This window comes from Ranitomeya variabilis, chromosome 7 (genome assembly GCF_051348905.1).
Source record: "Ranitomeya variabilis isolate aRanVar5 chromosome 7, aRanVar5.hap1, whole genome shotgun sequence".
In the NCBI taxonomy this organism is placed as follows: domain Eukaryota; kingdom Metazoa; phylum Chordata; class Amphibia; order Anura; family Dendrobatidae; genus Ranitomeya; species Ranitomeya variabilis.
Genome location: NC_135238.1, coordinates 179240420 through 179258624, shown reverse-complemented (window position 1 = coordinate 179258624; position 18205 = coordinate 179240420). Strand labels below are relative to the sequence as shown.

Sequence of the window (18205 nt, the reverse complement as noted above, 5' to 3'; positions counted from 1 at the left end):
GTTTTTTGCGGGACAAGATGACGTTTTCAGCGGTACCATGGTTATTTATATCCGTCTTTTTGATCGCGTGTTATTCCACTTTTTGTTCGGCGGTATGGTAATAAAGCGTTGTTTTATGCCTCGTTTTTTTTTTTTTCCCTTACGGTGTTTACTGAAGGGGTTAACTAGTGGGACAGTTTTATAGGTTGGGTCGTTATGGACGCGGCGATACTAAATATGTGTACTTTTATTGTTTGGTTTTTTTTATTTAGATAAAAAAAAAAATAGGAATTTTTTTTTTTTTTTTTTTTTTTTTTTTTACACACATTGGGAAATTTTTTTTTTTTTTTTTACTTTTTTACTTTGTCCCAGGGGGGACATCACAGATCGGTGATCTGACAGTGTGCACAGCACTCCGTCAGATCACCGATCTCACTTAGAGTGCAGCAGGCTTACCAGCGCCTGCTCTGAGCAGGCACTCGGTAAGCCACCTCCCTCCCTGCAGGACCCGGATGCCGCGGCCATCTTGGATCCGGGGACTGCAGCGAGGAAGGAGGTAGGAGACCCTCGGAGCAACGCGATCACATCGCGTTGCTCCGGGGGTCTCAGGGAAGCCCGCAGGGAGCCCCCTCCCTGCGCGATGCTTCCCTATACCGCCGGCACACCGCGATCATGTTTGATCGCGGTGTGCCGGGGGTTAATGTGCCGGGGGCGGTCCGTGACCGCTCCTGGCACATAGTGCTGGATGTCAGCTGCGATATGCAGCTGACACCCGGCCGCGCTCCCCCCGTGAGCGTGGCCGATCGCGTATGACGTACTATCCCATCCGTGGTCATACGGGCCCACCCCACCTCGACGGGATAGTACGTCATATGTCAGAAAGGGGTTAATTATTGTGTTGAATGAGAGCTCACAAGATTTCACTGATTGGGAGTAGTATATATCACATGTACGCTTGTATGACCAATAGCATTCAACTAAGACCACACTGTGGTGTTCAAATCAGCCACCAAGATTTATTTCTCTATCACGGAGTTTTAATGTCATATGCTGGATCACTTTTTTCTTTTAGAATTTACAGATACCCCTCCGGCACTTGTTAGTGTTGCCTTCCTCACTGACCGTACAGTTATCCAATCCACAAAGTGGCCGCTGACCAGAGCATGTGACCAGACCTGCACAGCAACCTCCAATAGAAAATCACCGATAGTCCGAAAGCCATTTTACAATTGGAGGAGAGTGATGGGCAGGTTTAGTCTCATGACCCGGTATAAAATGAGAAGAGAAGAACTGTGCAGTCTGTGGAGAAGGCAGGACTAACAGAAGTGCAGGAGGAGAACCTGTAAAACTTAATTAGTAAGTGCCACAAAACATGTCCCCAACACATAAAAGAGTGGCAAGCTAACCCCTTTAACTCTTAATTTCATGCCATCACATATGCTACATTATTGGATCAATCAATAAGTAGATCTTGGATAAAAACGCACTTGTTTGTAGTAGTGATATATTTTTTTTAGCAGGGTATCATGGACGTAGTCATTAAGGGTGACCTGACCTGCCTCTCACTGATATGCCCACATTCCTGGCACTGGATACGATTAACAATTGTTCCATGGTACAAGTTCTTGATGAGATCATGGCCGGATGTGCCCTCCAAAGAGCTTTCCAAGGCACTAAACAAAATGCGGTTTAACTCCTGGACATCATGCTGGCCAGTTTGCTTTAGGAGACAGAAATTAAAGGATCAATAACAGATAGGTAACAGGGACATATAAGAAAACATTGTGCAACAATACAGTAAAACTTATGCAATACAACTCGTGTTGATATATATTTTTTTAATCTTATACTGAAATATTTTTTGTTTTTTATTAGGGAAGTGGTCTGCTATTATCAAAAACCATCACTAGCATTTAAAATAATGTAAGTTCAAGTAGTTTAGAAAGCTGGAAATTTCCATTTATGTCATCAGATCAAATGAAAAATGTTCTCAAGGTTTTACCTCTGGAGGGCGAGAAATGGTGATTCTAGAGTGTTCTCGTTATACGCTACCTAGAAACACGTTGTCTATAATTGACTATGAGTTTGGAAGAGTGGAGACTAGTGATGAGCGAATATACTCGTTACTCGAGATTTCCCGAGCACGTTCGGGTGTCCTCCGAGCATTTTTTAGTGCTCTGAGCTTTAGTTTTTAGCGCCGCAACTGAATGATTTACATCTGTAAAACTCCAAGCACTAAAAAATACTCGGAGGACACCCGAGCGTGCTCGGGAAATTTCGAGTAACGAGTATATTCGCTCATCACAAGTGGAGACACTTCCATTGGGGGTCACACTTGGAATATCTACCTAGGGGCATTTCAGATCATTCCCCAATAATACTGGAGATGACCTCTCCCCCACCTGAAATGTGTAGTAAATATAGGATACACCCCTTCTAGTTTTCTACCTGAATCTTTCTATGATGCCAACATCATGGTATCACTAAAAACAGATAAGCCTCACAAAGAAGGTGCATCATATAGAGCCATATCCTGAATAATGTCGATTATAATAGTTTGACCAAAATTCTAGAGAACAGACTAAACAAAGTAATTCACACAATTATTCACCCAGCCCAGTGCGCTTTTATTCCTGGTCAGTCTACATCCAATAATATAAGGAAAGTGAAAGTAATTGCACAGTTGGGTTGGACAAGACAGGAAGATTGGGCCTTGGCATCTCTGGATGCTGCTAAGGCATTTGATTTGGTTGAGAAGGCCTACTTTCAGAAGGTCCTTCAACAATTTGGCTTTGGACCAGGCTTCAAAAGGTGCATTGCTGTCTTGTATCGATCTCCGAAAGCCAAGGTCCTGATTAATGGTTTTATGTCCTCATTGATTCCTTTGGGGAGTGGGACCAGACGGGTGCCCTCTGTCCTCCTCTTTTGTTTGATATTGTCATGGAATCACTAATCGAGGGATTAAAGTGGGTTCCCGTGAGGACCTCTTGATGCTTTAATCCTGTTTATGGCTATTCCAAGAGTTACACTGGCTTTGATAATGGATCTGATTGATGAATTTGACCTGTTCTCTAGTCTAAAAATAAACTGGCAGAAATCCATGTTGTTACAAGCACCATGGGATGGAAAGTAGGTGATGAATTCTGCAGATTATGAATAGTATCCCATGTTAAAGGGAACCTGTCACCCCCAAAATCGAAGGTGAGCTAAGCCCACCGGCATCAGGGGCTTGTCTACAGCATTCTGTAATGCTGTAGATAAGCCCCCGATGTATCCTGAAAGATGAGAAAAAGAGGTTAGATTATACTCACCCAGGGGCGGTCCCGCTGTGGTCCGGTCCGATATGCGTCGCGGTCCGGTCCGATATGCGTCGCGGCCCGGGGCCTCCCATCTTCTTACTATGACGTCCTCTTCTTGTCTTCACGCTGTGGCTCCGGCACAGGCGTACTTTGTCTGCCCTGTTGAGGGCGAGAAAAGTACTGCAGTGCGCAGGCGCCGGGCCTCTCTGACCTTTCCCGGCGCCTGCGCACTGCAGTACTTTGCTCTGCCCTCAACAGGGCAGACAAAGTATGCATGCGCCGGAGCCGCAGCGTGAAGACAAGAGGACGTCATCATAAGAAGATGGGAGGACCCGGACCGGACCGCAATGCCCAACGTACCGGGACCGCCCCTGGGTGAGTATAATCTAACCTCTTTTTCTCATCTTTCAGGATACATCGGGGGCTTATCTACAGCATTCCAGAATACTGTAGATAAGCCCCTGATGCCGGTGAGCTTAGCTCACCTTCGATTTTGCGGGTGACAGGTTCCCTTTAAATATCTAGGTATACACATTGGAAGAAATCACATGCCACTGAGTGATTTAAATATATCCCAGTTTGTCATACTTGGGGGAGAAAATTAGAATTTGTGGAGCCTTCCTCTATCTGTAGCTGGGAGAATCAATGTCATTAAAATGAGAGTCCTCCCTAAATTCCTATATGTTCTTGAACATTTTGCCTCCATAGTCCAATAGAAGGTCTTTGCCATGATCAACTCCCATTCAGCATCCTTCATATGGGACTCAAACAGACACGAACTGAAACTGACCACTCTTCAGGGCCCAGGTATGAGACAGCTGCAGCGCTCCCGGACTTTTTATACTATTTAGCTGGCAAACATCATTTTCTTCAACACTGGATAGGAGATACTCATTTGCTTTATTCTGAATACCACCTTGCACACCATTCGAGTCTTCATTGTCTATGAGGGGGTCTTGGAGGCACCAGAACAATACTCACGCTCCTTCTTGCCAATTCACAGACTTGCGGTTCAAGTGTGGAAAGTCATATATAAGATTTTTCAATTCAAGGATACTGTAGTCGAGTCCCCATAATGGCTAAAAAGTGCTCTTCCCAAATTGCTACATTCCCAATATGCTCAGCTTTGGTTGAACTTTAGGGGTCAAGAAGACATTGGCACAGGTATATATGCAGGGTGTTGTGGCTTCCTTTGATCAATGTTAAGAACTCTATCAAGTCCCCAGACATGCTTTCTTTAGGTATCTGAAACTAAGACAGGGACCCAAGGGGTTGATCTCCTTTTTATACACCTAATTACTAAGCAGGAGAAGCTCCTCATTGTCATTGTTGGTTGAGGCCAAAATGGAGGACAGTATTACCCTTCACATCAGAAGAGAACTGGAGTGAGGCCTTGCTCTCCCCACAATCTGTTTCACCGGCAATTAATAACAATCTAGTCCAAATGTATATAGTCCATCAATGCTACTTACTCCTAGTAGGTTATATAAAATGGGTAGAGCCACCACTGCAAATTGTCATTGGTGTGGGAAAGGGGCAGAAGATTTTATACATCTAATGTGGCATTCCCCTTATATTGTACACTTTTGGAAAGAGGTCATAGCTATCCTCATCGAGATCATACAGCACTATGTAACTCCCTGCCCTAAGGTGTGTTTATTAGGAATCCTTGACCTGGCCTCACTATCTGCGCACTCTTCTCAGGGAAACCTTGTTTTTTGCTCCAATGCCATCACCATGAAATGCATGGATAGAAGACCCCCAGTAACTTCACACTGGGTCAATATGGTAAATACTGCAGCTTCCTATGTGAGGATGATATAGAAAAATAGACATTGTCAAGAAAAATGTGATAAGTTATAGAAGCTTGGGTTTAATTCCACTTTGACTCACAATAGCCCCAGGTGATGAGGAGGATTCTCTCATGATAAAGTATGTGATATTTGGCGCTAGACATGGGGTGTCTTATGGTTTTGGCTAAGATATTAGACCATAGTATGTCAAGGGCAGGGTTACGTTTGCCAGAAAGCATGAATGAGCAATGAGAAATTCTGTTCTTTTGTTCTATGATGTATCCTTGTTATGTTGGAAAATCATCAATAAAACAAGTTAAAAAAAAAAGTTCTCCAGTAAAGACAATCCACTGATCTGTGAAAGTCTGACTGCTGGACACGCACAGATGAGTAGAAAGATTCCCTGTTCTGCCAAATGGGGAACTTTTATCCCTGTTGCAATGAAACTGCAGTGCGACCTCCCCTTTATTCAATCCCTACGGGGCGCTATGCTGTGAATAGGTGATAAGTTATCACTGTACAAGCAATTTTACGATCTTGTGTATCAAACTTGTAAACAAGAGAACAAACAAGAATGCCAGTATTAAAAAGGAAAATTGATTCAGCAATCGGACACAAAACTAAACATGGCAAGCATGTATTATGCTGCTCTTGTTGCCAATATATCCGACACTAGAAATACATTTCAACCCCCAAAAAATGTAATGTTCTATATAAAAGAGAAGAAAACCTCATTATTATCCCAGCCAAAGCTGCTTGTAAGGTCAGAGGTTGATGCCGCCTGTTGATCCACTAAGAGGAGTTGTGCAAACAGTCGCTGTAACTGCAATGGAATGATGCGAACCTGGAGAAGAACAAGACACAGGATAAAAGTTTTTAAATCATTTTATGTGACAATATGAGTACAGTGTATGTCTTATTGCTGCGGTTTCCATGACCAGAATTTTGCAGCAGCATTGTCTTCTATTGCCTCCCAATTTCACAACCCTGATTCTATTCAGGTACTCTGGTATCTAAGTTACTCCAACAGAAAAAGGAGATTTTTGTGTACTCACCGTAAAATCTTTTTCTCCGAGTCATCATTGGGGGACACAGGACGAATGGACGAATGGGTGTTATGCTGCTGCCACCAGGAGGACACTAAGTTAAACACACACAAAAGATTAACTCCTCCCCTGCAGTATACACCCACAGGCTGGACAATCCAGAGCCAGTTCGGTAACAAAGCAATAGGAGTAAGCCAGTTAAACAGAAAACATGTCATAGTCAAAACACAGACTGAAAAGAACAATTGAGCCAACTAGGCTAACAGGGAGGGTGCTGTGTCCCCCAATGATGACTCGGAGAAAAAGATTTTACGGTGAGTACACAAAAATCTCCTTTTCTCCTACGTATCATTGGGGGACACAGGACGAATGGGACGTCCCAAAGCAGTCCCTGGGTGGGTCACCAGAAGTTATAAATGCTGAGCGAGCCTACAAGCTACAGATGAGACACAGCCGCTTGTAGGATTCGCCTACCGACGGAAGCGTCTGCCGAAGCCTGAAAGTGCACCTGGTAGTGCTTCGTGAACGTATGTAGACTGGACCATGTAGCGGCCTTGCAGACCTGTGCTGCCGATGCCTGGTGCCGGATGGCCCAGGACGCGCCGACTGACCGGGTAGAATGAGCCTTGATCCCCGGAGGTGCGGCGTGACCCTTGACACGGTAGGACTCTTGGATGGCGGAACGAATCCACTTGGCAATGGAGGCCTTGGAAGCGGGTAGTCCCTTCCGTGGCCCCTTCGGAAGAACGAACAAGGCGTCTGACCTACGGAGAGACGCAGTCCTGGAGACGTAACGTCTGAGACCCCTCACTAAGTCCAGAGTGTGGAGCACCCTTTCCGTGCGGTGGGAAGGAGCAGGGCACAGTGAGGGAAGGACAATCTCCTCATTAAGATGGAAGGAGGAAACGACCTTCGGAAGAAAAGTCGGACATGTCCGCAAAACCACCTTGTCCTGGTGGAACACGAGGAAAGGAGGTCGGCACGACAGAGCTGCCAGCTCAGAGACACGTCTAATAGACGTGACAGCCACGAGGAAGGCAATCTTCCAAGACAAGAACAGCAAAGACACTTCATGCAAGGGCTCAAAGGGGGGCTCTTGAAGAGCACAGAGAACTACGTTCAGGTCCCATGGTTCCAAGGGCATCTTGTAAGGCGGAGCCATATGAGAAACTCCCTGGATGAAGGTCCTGACCTGCAATCTGTTAGCAATCTTTCTCTGAAAAAGAACCGAGAGAGCAGAAATTTGGCCCTTAAGAGAGCTGAGAGCAAGACCCAAGTCTACGCCTGATTGGAGGAATTCCAAAATGTGAGGGATAGAAAAACGGAGGGGGAAACGTCCCCGCTTCCTGCACCAGGCGAAGTATGCCTTCCAGGCGCGGTGGTAGATGCGCATAGAAGAAGGCTTGCGTGCGCGGAGCATGGTAGATATCACCGTCTGGGGCAACCCCTTCTGCCTCAGTACCCAGGACTCAACGGCCACACCGTTAAACACAGGGCCTCTGAGTTCGGGTGGTAAATGGGCCCTTGAGACAGGAGGTCTGCGCGACTCGGCAGCCTCCAAGGTACGTCTGAGACCAGTTGAACCATCTCGGCATACCATGTCCTGCGCGGCCAGTCCGGAGCGATGAGAAGTACTGGGATCCGTTCTGCCTTGATCTTCCTGATCACCTTTGTCAGAAGAGGAATTGGGGGAAAGATGTATGGGAGTCTGAAACCCTGCCATGAGAGGACGAGAGCGTCGGCTCCGAAGGCTGAGGGGTCGTGAGACCTGGCCATGAAGACGGGAACCTGGCAATTGAGGCGAGATGCCATTAGGTCCACGTCCGGGGTCCCCCATCGAGAGCATATCTGGTGAAAGATTGCGGGATGGAGAGACCACTCTCCGGGATCGAGGCTGTGGCGACTGAGAAAGTCCGCTTCCCAGTTTTCCACGCCTGGGATAAAAACTGCTGAGAGTATGGAATGATGTGTCTCGGCCCAGCGGAGAATTAGCGTCACCTCGACCATGGCCGCCTTGCTGCGAGTGCCCCCTTGGCGGTTGATGTAGGCTACCGCAGTGGCGTTGTCGGACTGGACTCTGACCGCGCGGCCGGAGAGGAACGGCTGAAAATGATGGAGAGCCAGTCTGATTGCCCGGATCTCTAGGATATTGATGGGCAGCTGGGACTCCTGCGGAGACCAGCGACCCTGAGTCGAGTGGCTCTGGAACACTGCACCCCAGCCGAAGAGACTGGCGTCCGTCGTGACAACCAGCCAGTGCACCGGAAGGAAAGACTTCCCCCGAGTCAGGGAGGACCTCTTGGTCCACCACCTGAGGGACTGTCTGATTGGGCGAGAGAGAAGGAGACGGCAGTCGAGCGAGGCGGGATTCCTGTCCCATACTGCCAGAATGGCGTGTTGTAAGGGACGGAGGTGAAAAACCGCAAAGGGCACTGCCTCCATTGCCGCCACCATCCTGCCCAGTACCCTCATGGAGAAGCGTAGGGAGTGAGAGCGAGGTTGAGTAAGCTTCCGGACTTCTCTCTGAAGAGTGGATACCTTTTCCGGAGGCAAAAGTACTAGACCCTGAGAGGAGTCTAAGATCATTCCCAGGTAGGATATGGTTTGGGCCGGGACTGGGGAAGATTTTTTGAAATTGATTTTCCAGCCCAGGCGCAAAAATGTATTTATAGTGACGTCTACCGCTTCTGAACAGGACCGGAAAGAGGGGCCTTTTATGAGGATGTCGTCCAAGTAGGGCAACACCACTATACCTCGAGCATGTAGAATGGCCACGGCAGCTGCCATGACCTTGGTGAACACCCGAGGAGCAGTGGCCAGCCCGAAAGGTAGGGCGACAAACTGAAAATGGTGCCCCTGGACCGCGAAGCGGAGGAAGCGCTGATGAGACGGTAGGATGGGAATGTGCAAGTAAGCGTCTTGAACATCTAGAGATGCAAGGAACTCGCCCTCTTCCAGAGAGGCAATTACCGAGCGGAGGGACTCCATACGGAATTGACGTACACGGACGTACTTGTTGAGGAACTTGAGGTCCAATATTGGACGTACTGAGCCGTCCTTCTTTGGTACAATGAAAAGATTGGAATAGAAACCTTGGTACCTCTCGTTCTGAGGTACCGGGATGATGACCCCGTCTTCCCATAGCGATCTTATGGCCTGAAAATACTGACGGACCCTTGCTCTGGGAGGAGGGGACTGGAAGAAACGAGATGGGGGAAGAGAGACAAACTCTATCTTGTAACCGAAGGATACCAGTTCGCGGACCCATCGGTCGGAAACTACCGAGAGCCATGCGTCCCGAAAGAAGAGTAGGCGGCCGCCAACTCTGTCGGTGTCCTTTGGCGTCTGCCAAGAGTCATTGAGGTGGAGACCTGTTAGGTCTGGGCCCCCTGGAACCCTGTTGTCTGGGTCTGCCTCTCCAAGAGGGAGAAGGTTTGTAAGATGGCTGGGAGGTTCTGTCCTTGCGCTGACCTCTCCCGGCGCCGGGTGGCGCGGAGGGAGGATTGGACCAATTGGAGCCGAAACGGAAATATCGGCCTCGGCCCTGTTGGTTGCGAAAGGGGCGAAAGGTCCGTTGCTGGGGAAGCAATTTGCTCTTTCCCCCTGTGGAGTCTGCGATTATTTTATCTAGTTTGTCCCCAAAAAGGCGTTCGCCCTGGTATGGTAGGGACGTGAGAGATTTTTTGGATCCTGAGTCCGCTTTCCAGTCCCTGAGCCAAAGGGATCTGCGGATCGTGACAGCATTGGCCGCTGCCTGTGAGGCACAGTTGGCCGCGTCTAAGGATGCGGAAACTACAAAGTCCCCCGCTCTGGCAATCTGAGTGGCCAGGTGTGAAACCTCGGGGGGTAAGTCGGCGTGTAGTGCTGTAGAGGCTAAAGACTCGGCCCAATGGGTCATGGTTTTTGCAACCCATGTGGCGGCAAAGGAAGGGAAGAGAGAAGCCGAGGAAGCTTCAAAAGCCGAGCGAGCCATCTGGTCAATTTGTCTATCAGTGGGATGCTTGATGGACGCGCCCTCGGAGGATAGAACCGCCTTGGTGGCTAGCCGCGACACTGGCGGGTCCACGGAGGGTGACTGAGACCACTCCTTAGCAAGGTCCTGAGCAAACGGATACTTCAATTGCATAGCCTTCTGACCTGAGAAGCGTTTATCCGGACGGACTCTGTGGAGATCGACAATGTCCTTGAATTGAGGATGCGTAGGAAAAAAATCTATGAGCCTTTGTGGTTCGCCCGAATGACACGGGATGAACCGCCTTGGACGGGGTTTCCTCCTCTAACTGTAGCGTCTGACTTACCGAGTCTATGAGAGAATCTAGGGTCTCTTGGTCATGACGATACTCTGGGGAACAGGACACGCTGGATGCGTCGTCCAGAAAGGATTCCCTGCTATGAGCTGGGGATGAGTGACGAGAGACTTCGCTCTCTGAGCCGGAGGGCTGATCACGGACCGGAGATATTACCCTGGACTTCTTTCTAGATGAGAGAGGGCTTCTGGAAACGGTACGACCTCTAGGCCGAAAGGGGTTTTTAGGCCGCGTTACCTCATCCGTGGAAGCGCCCTGGGTAAGGGACGGGTCACGGAGGGACTGTATCGTCCTTTCCAAGGATGCCACAGATCGAGCAAGGGAGGACGCCCATGCGGGGGTACTAGGCTCACTACATTCCGGGTCAGAGGCCGGAGTATCCTGTGCCGCAGACATTTCGCAGGCGGAGCACAGCGGGGTAGTGTGACCTCGGGGCAGAGATACCTTGCAGGAGGTGCACACAGCAAAAATAACAGAGTGGGTCTTTCCAGTCCGTTTTTGCTTAGACTGTGACATCTTTGCCATAAAGTGAGCGTACTGGCAGGGGAAGAGACAATCCTACTGAGTGCGTCTCACCAAGTTCTGCGGTGCTTGGCAGGGAGATCCTGAAGTCCTGTGCGCTGTGGTGCTGCAGAGCCGCCAGCGCACTTCCTGGTCCAAGATGGCCGCCGAGATGTGAGAAGGGCGCTTCTCGGGAACGAGAAGCGCCCAGAGAGAGAGAGAGAGAGAGGGAGGGGGGCGTGTCGTGGGCGGGCGGTGGATTCCCTGCTATGCGCGTCGGAACGCTGCCATTGCCACCGCCATCCTGCTGTATGAGGGAGGGAGTCTGATTGTCCGTGTTGGAGTCCGGCCCAGGGCCGGTAAACTGTGCCACCGCCCTAACAGAGCGCCGGATTGCCCGCCATGCCTCCATTATAAAGCTGCCCCGCAGCTGCAGCGCCGCATTAGAAAGAGGATAAGGGATCCCTGAACGGGCGGTCCCCTGTCAGCTGGTCGGCCCCCGCACTTACCTTGTGCGATGGGGCCGATGCTCCATCCACCTTCACCTTAGTAGGGAGAGGGTGGAGAGCTTCTGCCGCCGTGCAACATCCGCTATGTTCAGTGGTGATGCAGTGGGCGGCTGCACGGACGCCATGGCATACTGTCCGGCTGTGCCCTGGCTCCAGGAAACTTAGGTGGATGATTAGTCCCCGTGGTCGCCTGACAGGGAGGGAGGGAGATCGGAACGCTAAGGAACCGTCGCCACACTGGAAAGTGAGCCAGGGCTGGCGTCCATCGTCGCGGGAAAGGATACAGGAGGAACGCTCCATGTACTTGCCCGTTGTTGGTGCGGGAGAGATCAGAGCTGAAAATTTGCCTGTCGCTCCCTTCCGTAAAAACAAAAATTGGTGGGGTCCTGAGGACCCAAGTGCCTCCTGAGACACTAAGTAAGAACTGGCTCTGGATTGTCCAGCCTGTGGGTGTATACTGCAGGGGAGGAGTTAATCTTTTGTGTGTGTTTAACTTAGTGTCCTCCTGGTGGCAGCAGCATAACACCCATTCGTCCATTCGTCCTGTGTCCCCCAATGATACGTAGGAGAAATGAATGGAGCAGCAGCATGAATGTGCTACTATACCACCCCATTCAATCCTGGCCATAGTGAAGAGGAACAGGGGATAGGTACTGCCATTCTGGTAATCGGTCATGGGTTTTTCAAGGTAACTGTAACATACAATAACTGACAACTGAAAAAGGATAATCTTTTCCCACCAATCGTAGGACAAAACACCCCTGTATCTCCTCACCTGTCTAGTCTAAGACACACTTCCTATTTTATTAATGGCTCAGCCTGTTCTGTACCTCCTCATGCTTTACAGTGTAGGCGCCTGCTCACATTAGCTCATGTGTATAGGCAATGCCAAAAGCCTAACAATATCAGGAAGTTGGTGTATGTTGAGGGTGTCCCTTATAGTACAAATAAAATAATCATGGAAAAGGCCACATATACTAAGTAAAATAACCCTCAGTAAATTTGTAAAGATATATACACATTACATCTTTTTCAAGTGGATCCTACTGGAATCTGCCTGAAAAAGCGCCGCAAAAGTGCCCTATAATATGAACATGGTGCACAGCAATGTCAAAACGACATTTCAACAACATTCCGTGTTATGTTACTTTTCTTAAAGGGAATCTGTCACCCCATTTTTGGCCGATAAGCTAAAGGTACCGTCACACTCAGCGACGCTGCGGCGATATAGACAACGAGCCGACCTAAACTAGATCGCTGGAGCGTCGCTGTTTAGGTCGCTGTAGAGACGTCAAACACAGCAACTCCAGAACGATGCAGGAGCGATCCAGTGACGTAACGGCGACTCACTTCTCGTTCTCGCTGGTTGTTAGTTCCACGTCAAACAGCCGGAGTGTACCGACTGGCTAGAAGGAGACGCTGCGACGCCCCCTATGCTCGTTGCTGGCATCGTTGCTTTTGATGTCAAACATGACGATACACGCCGACCTGGCGACGAAATAAAGTTCTGGACTTCTAGCTCCGACCAGCGATGGCACAGCAGGATCCAGATCGCTGCTGCGTGTCAAACACAACGAGATCGCTATCCAGGACGCTGCAACGTCACGGATTGTTGTCGTTCTCTTTGCAAAGTTGCTGAGTGTGACGGTACCTTAAGGCCACCACCATCAGGGGCTTATCTACAGCATTCTGTAATGCTGTAGATAAGCCTCCGATGTAACCTAAAAGATAAGAAAAACGAGTTAGATTATACTCACCCAGGGGCGGTCCAGGTTCGGTTCGGGTTCGATGGGCGTCGCGGTCCGGGTCCACCGTCTCCCATCTTCATGCGATGACGCACTCTTCTTTGCTTCCTGCCACAGCTCCTGCGCAGGCGTACTGATCTGCCCTGTTGAGGGCAGCATAAAGTACTGAAGTGCGCAGGCGCCGGGCCTCTCTGACCTTTCCCGGCGTCATCGCATGAAGATGGGAGGTGCTGGACTCGGACTGCGACGCCCACCGGACCCAAACCGGGACCACCCCTGGGTATAATCTAACTCGTTTTTCTTATCTTTCAGGTTACATCGGGGGCTTATCTACAGCATTACAGAATGCTGTAGATAAGCCCCTGACGGCGGTGGCCTTAGCTTATAGGCCAAAAATGGGGTGACAGATTCCCTTTAACTGCTTCAAAGTTCGGAATCCCTGAAGCAGTTAAAAAAAGTGACATGCTGTTTAAGCGACTTCCAGTGGAAAGAGGCTTGCTCTCTATATTTCACAATAGAGGTTAAAAGATGTTGGAGGTGCGCATGAACAACGGCAAAACCGCCAGCGAAGCCACTTCAGGGAAACTGATAAACCAGGTGGCTTTACCGGAATTTAAAAGACATTGTGTGTATTGGCTAAGAACCACTTTTACACTGCATCTAACACAGTCCTATAACCCAAACAGGATATACACCCCCTGCAAGAAAATATAACACGCATGTAATAAACATAGGAATATGACGGTACCTTGGAATCAGGGACATCTTTCTCGTCTAGAGATCCAAGCTCTTCAGGACGCAAAGCAAAAAGGGCTTCTGTTAAAATAAAGGCACAAAGGATTATGAATAAAAGATTCTCAGTCATCATAATCATTTCTGAGATCCTCCTGATATGGTATAACATCTGATGATTTAAATATTCTCATAGTTTTACAGTTGTTTTTAGTGCATAGCTGTAAAGAAAAAATTAACATAGGAGACAACAAAAACTCTCACTGTCGCCCTAATCCACTCCCGTCTGGACTACTGTAACGCTCTATTAATTGGCCTCCCCCTCACTCGACTTTCCCCTCTCCAGTCTATCCTTAATGCAGCAGCCAGGGTTGTCCATCTGGCTAATCGTTACTCGGACGTGTCCGCTCTTCGCCAGTCGTTACACTGGCTGCCCATTCATTACAGGATACAATTCAAAGTACTTGTTCTCACCCACAAAGCTCTCCATAGTGCGGCACCCCCTTACATCTCCTCCCTCATTTCTGTCTATCGGCCTAACCGACCTCTGCGCTCTGCAAATGACTTTCGACTAACCTCTGCACTAATCCGTACCTCCCACTCCCGACTCCAAGACTTCTCCCGTGCTGCGCCAATCCTCTGGAATGCTCTACCCCAAGACATTAGGACCATCCACAACTTGCATAGTTTTAGGCGCTCACTCAAAACACATTTGTTCAGAGCGGCCTATCACGTTCCCTAATCAAACTCATTTTATGTTTTTGTGCGTGTGTAACCCATTCACTACTTCCATCTACCCCGACCCCCGGAAGATCGCTGGACCATCACTATAAATACACCATTGTAAATACACACCTGTGCTTTGTATCTCCCCACCTCATTGTAGATTGTAAGCTCTCACGAGCAGGGTCGTCTTATTTTGTCTTATTTTTGCTTTATTACTGTATTGTTAACGTTGTTACCTATGACTGTTGTGTTTGAAACTGTTAAACTGTAAAGCGCTGCGGAATATGTTGGCGCTATATAAATAAAGATTATTATTATTATTATTATTAGAACAAAGCCCAATCAAGCCTCAGTGGTGCCATACAATTGTATACCAGTGCAGCATTTAGCAAATCAATACCAGAAACCCAGCCATATCTCTGTGCTGTATCACCATCACCAGGGAAAAGAAAAAAAAGGTTTTATTTCTTTTTTAAATCTGAATTACGGTTTGATTTTTGCTAAATTAGATAACCCAGATATTCTGTAGATGCATATTATGTTTTCGATGTAGCTCAGTTTGTCTAGACATTTTAATTTCTATTTCTATATAAGGTACTTTATTAAATATTTCTTAGTTTCCTTAGAAATATATCTACAAACAACAGAAGATTTTTTTTCTGTTAAATTACATAGGAACCTTATTAAATACCCCATAAGTTATCAATGGAAACCTTCGTCAAATACAGACTTTTACATTTACAACAGCTTGTCCTCTGCCGACAGAGCGGTTCACAAAGGTTGTTGTTAATTAAATGGCTACTATAGAAGCTGCAGGGTATTGGATTTATCTACCATTTCCCTGTCCTTCATGAAAATACTAGTAGCATTGTACATAATATTTCTAATGCACCTCGGAATTCTGGTGTGAAAAGTAAGGTCTGTAGCAGGGAATTAAGGTAACAGGTGCTTCCTTGGTTCCGGAGGCCACGTAATCTGGTTTCTCCCCTTGGTTCCAGTATTTCATCTTTGGATTTTGATTTTCTGCCATTATTAGCTGTATTGTTTGAAAGGAATGAGAAGTCTTCATCTTCTTCAAAAAGATCCCCAAACATTTCTGATGGAACAGTTTAAATCTGCAAAGTGTAAAAGAAAAAAAAAAAAAAGTAAAGAACAAGCAACTATAGATAACAGACCGTTAAGAGGTTGCATTTAATTATTTATCACCAAATCTGTATTCTCAGATAATTTTATCTCAGTAATAAATCCCGGTTATCATATCTCCTACTTCACTATTTCACAGGGGCTAAGATTGTGTTTGATATTTTGCACTGTCCCGCTGCAATAATAGACCCCACTCCACCCCAAATGTATTATTGGTGTGGTCTTCCAACTGTGATCCCCACAGATCCCAAATAGGGTGTCCTGTATCCCCCATATAAATGGAGCTGTACTGTGCATGTATGACCACACGAGGTAAGTACTTTGGGTCACACTGCTCCGGTCCAGAGTCCGATTGGATTCTCTGTGGCAACCGGTCTGCACTTCTGTGCCTGGCATACTTGGATCCTCTGGCATTTACTAGTCCCTGTTACATGATAGTGCGACACACATCAAGACATCACAAGGCCTAGCAAACTCAAGAGGTACCCAAGATGCTGGCTGCAGTAGTGAAGACTGCCGTGGTCTTTTTGCTCATCTCTAGTGACATCACTGCATATACTTGTATGGGAAGTGCCCAACCACCACTCCCATAGACAATGAACAGAGCGGTGATCACACATACACACTACTGCTCCATTCATACATGGGACCACCATTCTCAGTATTCATGGGGGTCCCAGCATTTGAAAACACTGCCGATCAAACATTTACCATCTGTCCTGTGGGTAGGTGATATTATTAATGTCCCCTTTAAGTGAAATCCTAGATCCAGATTGATGGAGGTCCAGGCCCTGAGACCCCCCACAAGTGTCCAGCTCAGCAGACAGGAGCATGCACACAGAACTATGCTTTCTATTGAATCTATAGGTGGCCTTTCCTGTCTGCCGAGCTGCACACTTCTCAGGGGGCTACTGTGCGATCGGTAGGGGTCTCAGGACCTGGATCCTCACCCAATCTGCAGGAAATTCAAGTGCCTAATAAATAGGTAAAATCAGATAGAAAAAGTGTAGTTCATTTTTAATGTTATAACCCTTTACAAAAGGGAGTATGTGTGAGCAAACGTGCGGCAAGAGCATAAAGGTATGCTGTAGTTAGTATAGAATTGTATTAACTTAACCAAATTACATCATTTATTTCTATCAAATCATTATGCTGTTAGTGTAGCTTCCATCAATATTCCTGTGTTGCCTCTCAGGGCTGGGGATGGTGGGTTACACTTCCCAGGAGACCCCTCATGCCCTACTATGTGAGCTGGGTGGGGGGCACCAAGGTATAACACTCCCGCCATGCACTGTATCACCAGCACATTCAGATCTCTCACTGGCTACATGTGGGGGGTAACATTATGGGGGTTGTAGCTCTTGTCACCAGCATCCTCTTACAATAAGGAGGATCGCCCCCAGACACAAACAGAAAGGCTCCAGAATATAATGCACGGACAAGGAAGACAGAAAACACATAGAACATGCTGCAGGAAGGTGCCGCAATAAGGAGCAGCCTAGCGATCAGCTGTCACGTTGTGCTGATAGGATCACTGCCGACATAGAGGAAGTGCAGGGACTACAAGCCCCGCCATGTACGCGCTTATAAGCCTAGCACTCACTACACAGAGCTGATGCGCGGCTGCAGAGGGCAGTCACAATAGTTTTACCTGCTAGCAACTCGGCCAAGCGCACTGCAATGATTCCAAGAACAAGATCTGCTACCTGGGAGCCGCCATCTTTGATGTATATGCTGTCAGTCTTAGAGCGCTGCTGGGAAATGTAGTCTTATCCGAGAGAATAATAGTAAGAAACGCGGCCGAACTAACTACAAATACCGGCATGCAGTGCGTTTCTCTAGCGTTGGGAAATACACAGAGAGCTTTGAATAACTTTATAAACTACCGACGAAACTCGACTACAAGGGAATCACTCCTTGTCCTAGCTCCGCTATAGGGGGCTGCAGAATCTCTTCATAACTTGCTGGGCAGCATGGTAAAAGATAAGGGGGCAGCAAGAGAAGAAGCACAGGCTAGTCTGCCTTGGCTGAATACAGTGTCTTACATTGAGGAACTAGGAAAGGGCCGGTTACAGGATTATGGGGTTTAATTATTTCCTCCTTGGTCTTCCAAGACTTAGGCCATGTGCACACATTGAGTATTTACGTTTTTTACCTCAGTATTTGTAAGCCAATATCAGGAGAGGAACAATCAGAGGAAAAGTATAACAGAAACACGTCACCACTAGTGATCAGCGAGTATACTCGTTACTTGAGTTTCTCCGAGCACGCGCGGGTGGTCTCCGAGTATTTCAGCATGCTCGGAGATTTCGTTTTTGTCGACGCAGCTGCATGATTTGCGGCTGTTAGCTTGAATACATGTGGGGCTTCCCTAACAAACAGGCAATCTCCACATGTATTCAAGCTGTCTAGCAGCCGCAAATCA

At 47.8% G+C, this 18205-nt stretch overlaps 1 protein-coding gene across 2 annotated transcripts in view; it reads right to left on the bottom strand.

The window, feature by feature from the left end:
* USP40 (ubiquitin specific peptidase 40) overlaps positions 1–18205 on the bottom strand; it is a 132839-nt gene that overhangs the window by 93574 nt on the left and 21060 nt on the right. The window contains exons 1-5 of one of the 2 annotated variants that reach the window (XM_077272375.1): positions 17432–17539; positions 15530–15752; positions 13928–13995; positions 5802–5915; positions 1535–1699 (exon numbers count right to left, since the gene is read on the bottom strand). In XM_077272375.1, the coding sequence (XP_077128490.1) occupies positions 1535–1699; positions 5802–5915; positions 13928–13995; positions 15530–15731 (549 nt within the window). In that variant the 5' untranslated portion in view covers positions 15732–15752; positions 17432–17539. Of the gene's footprint in view, positions 1–1534; positions 1700–5801; positions 5916–13927; positions 13996–15529; positions 15753–17431; positions 17540–18205 lie in introns of those variants that run through there. The other variant, XM_077272376.1, reaches the window with a different exon arrangement.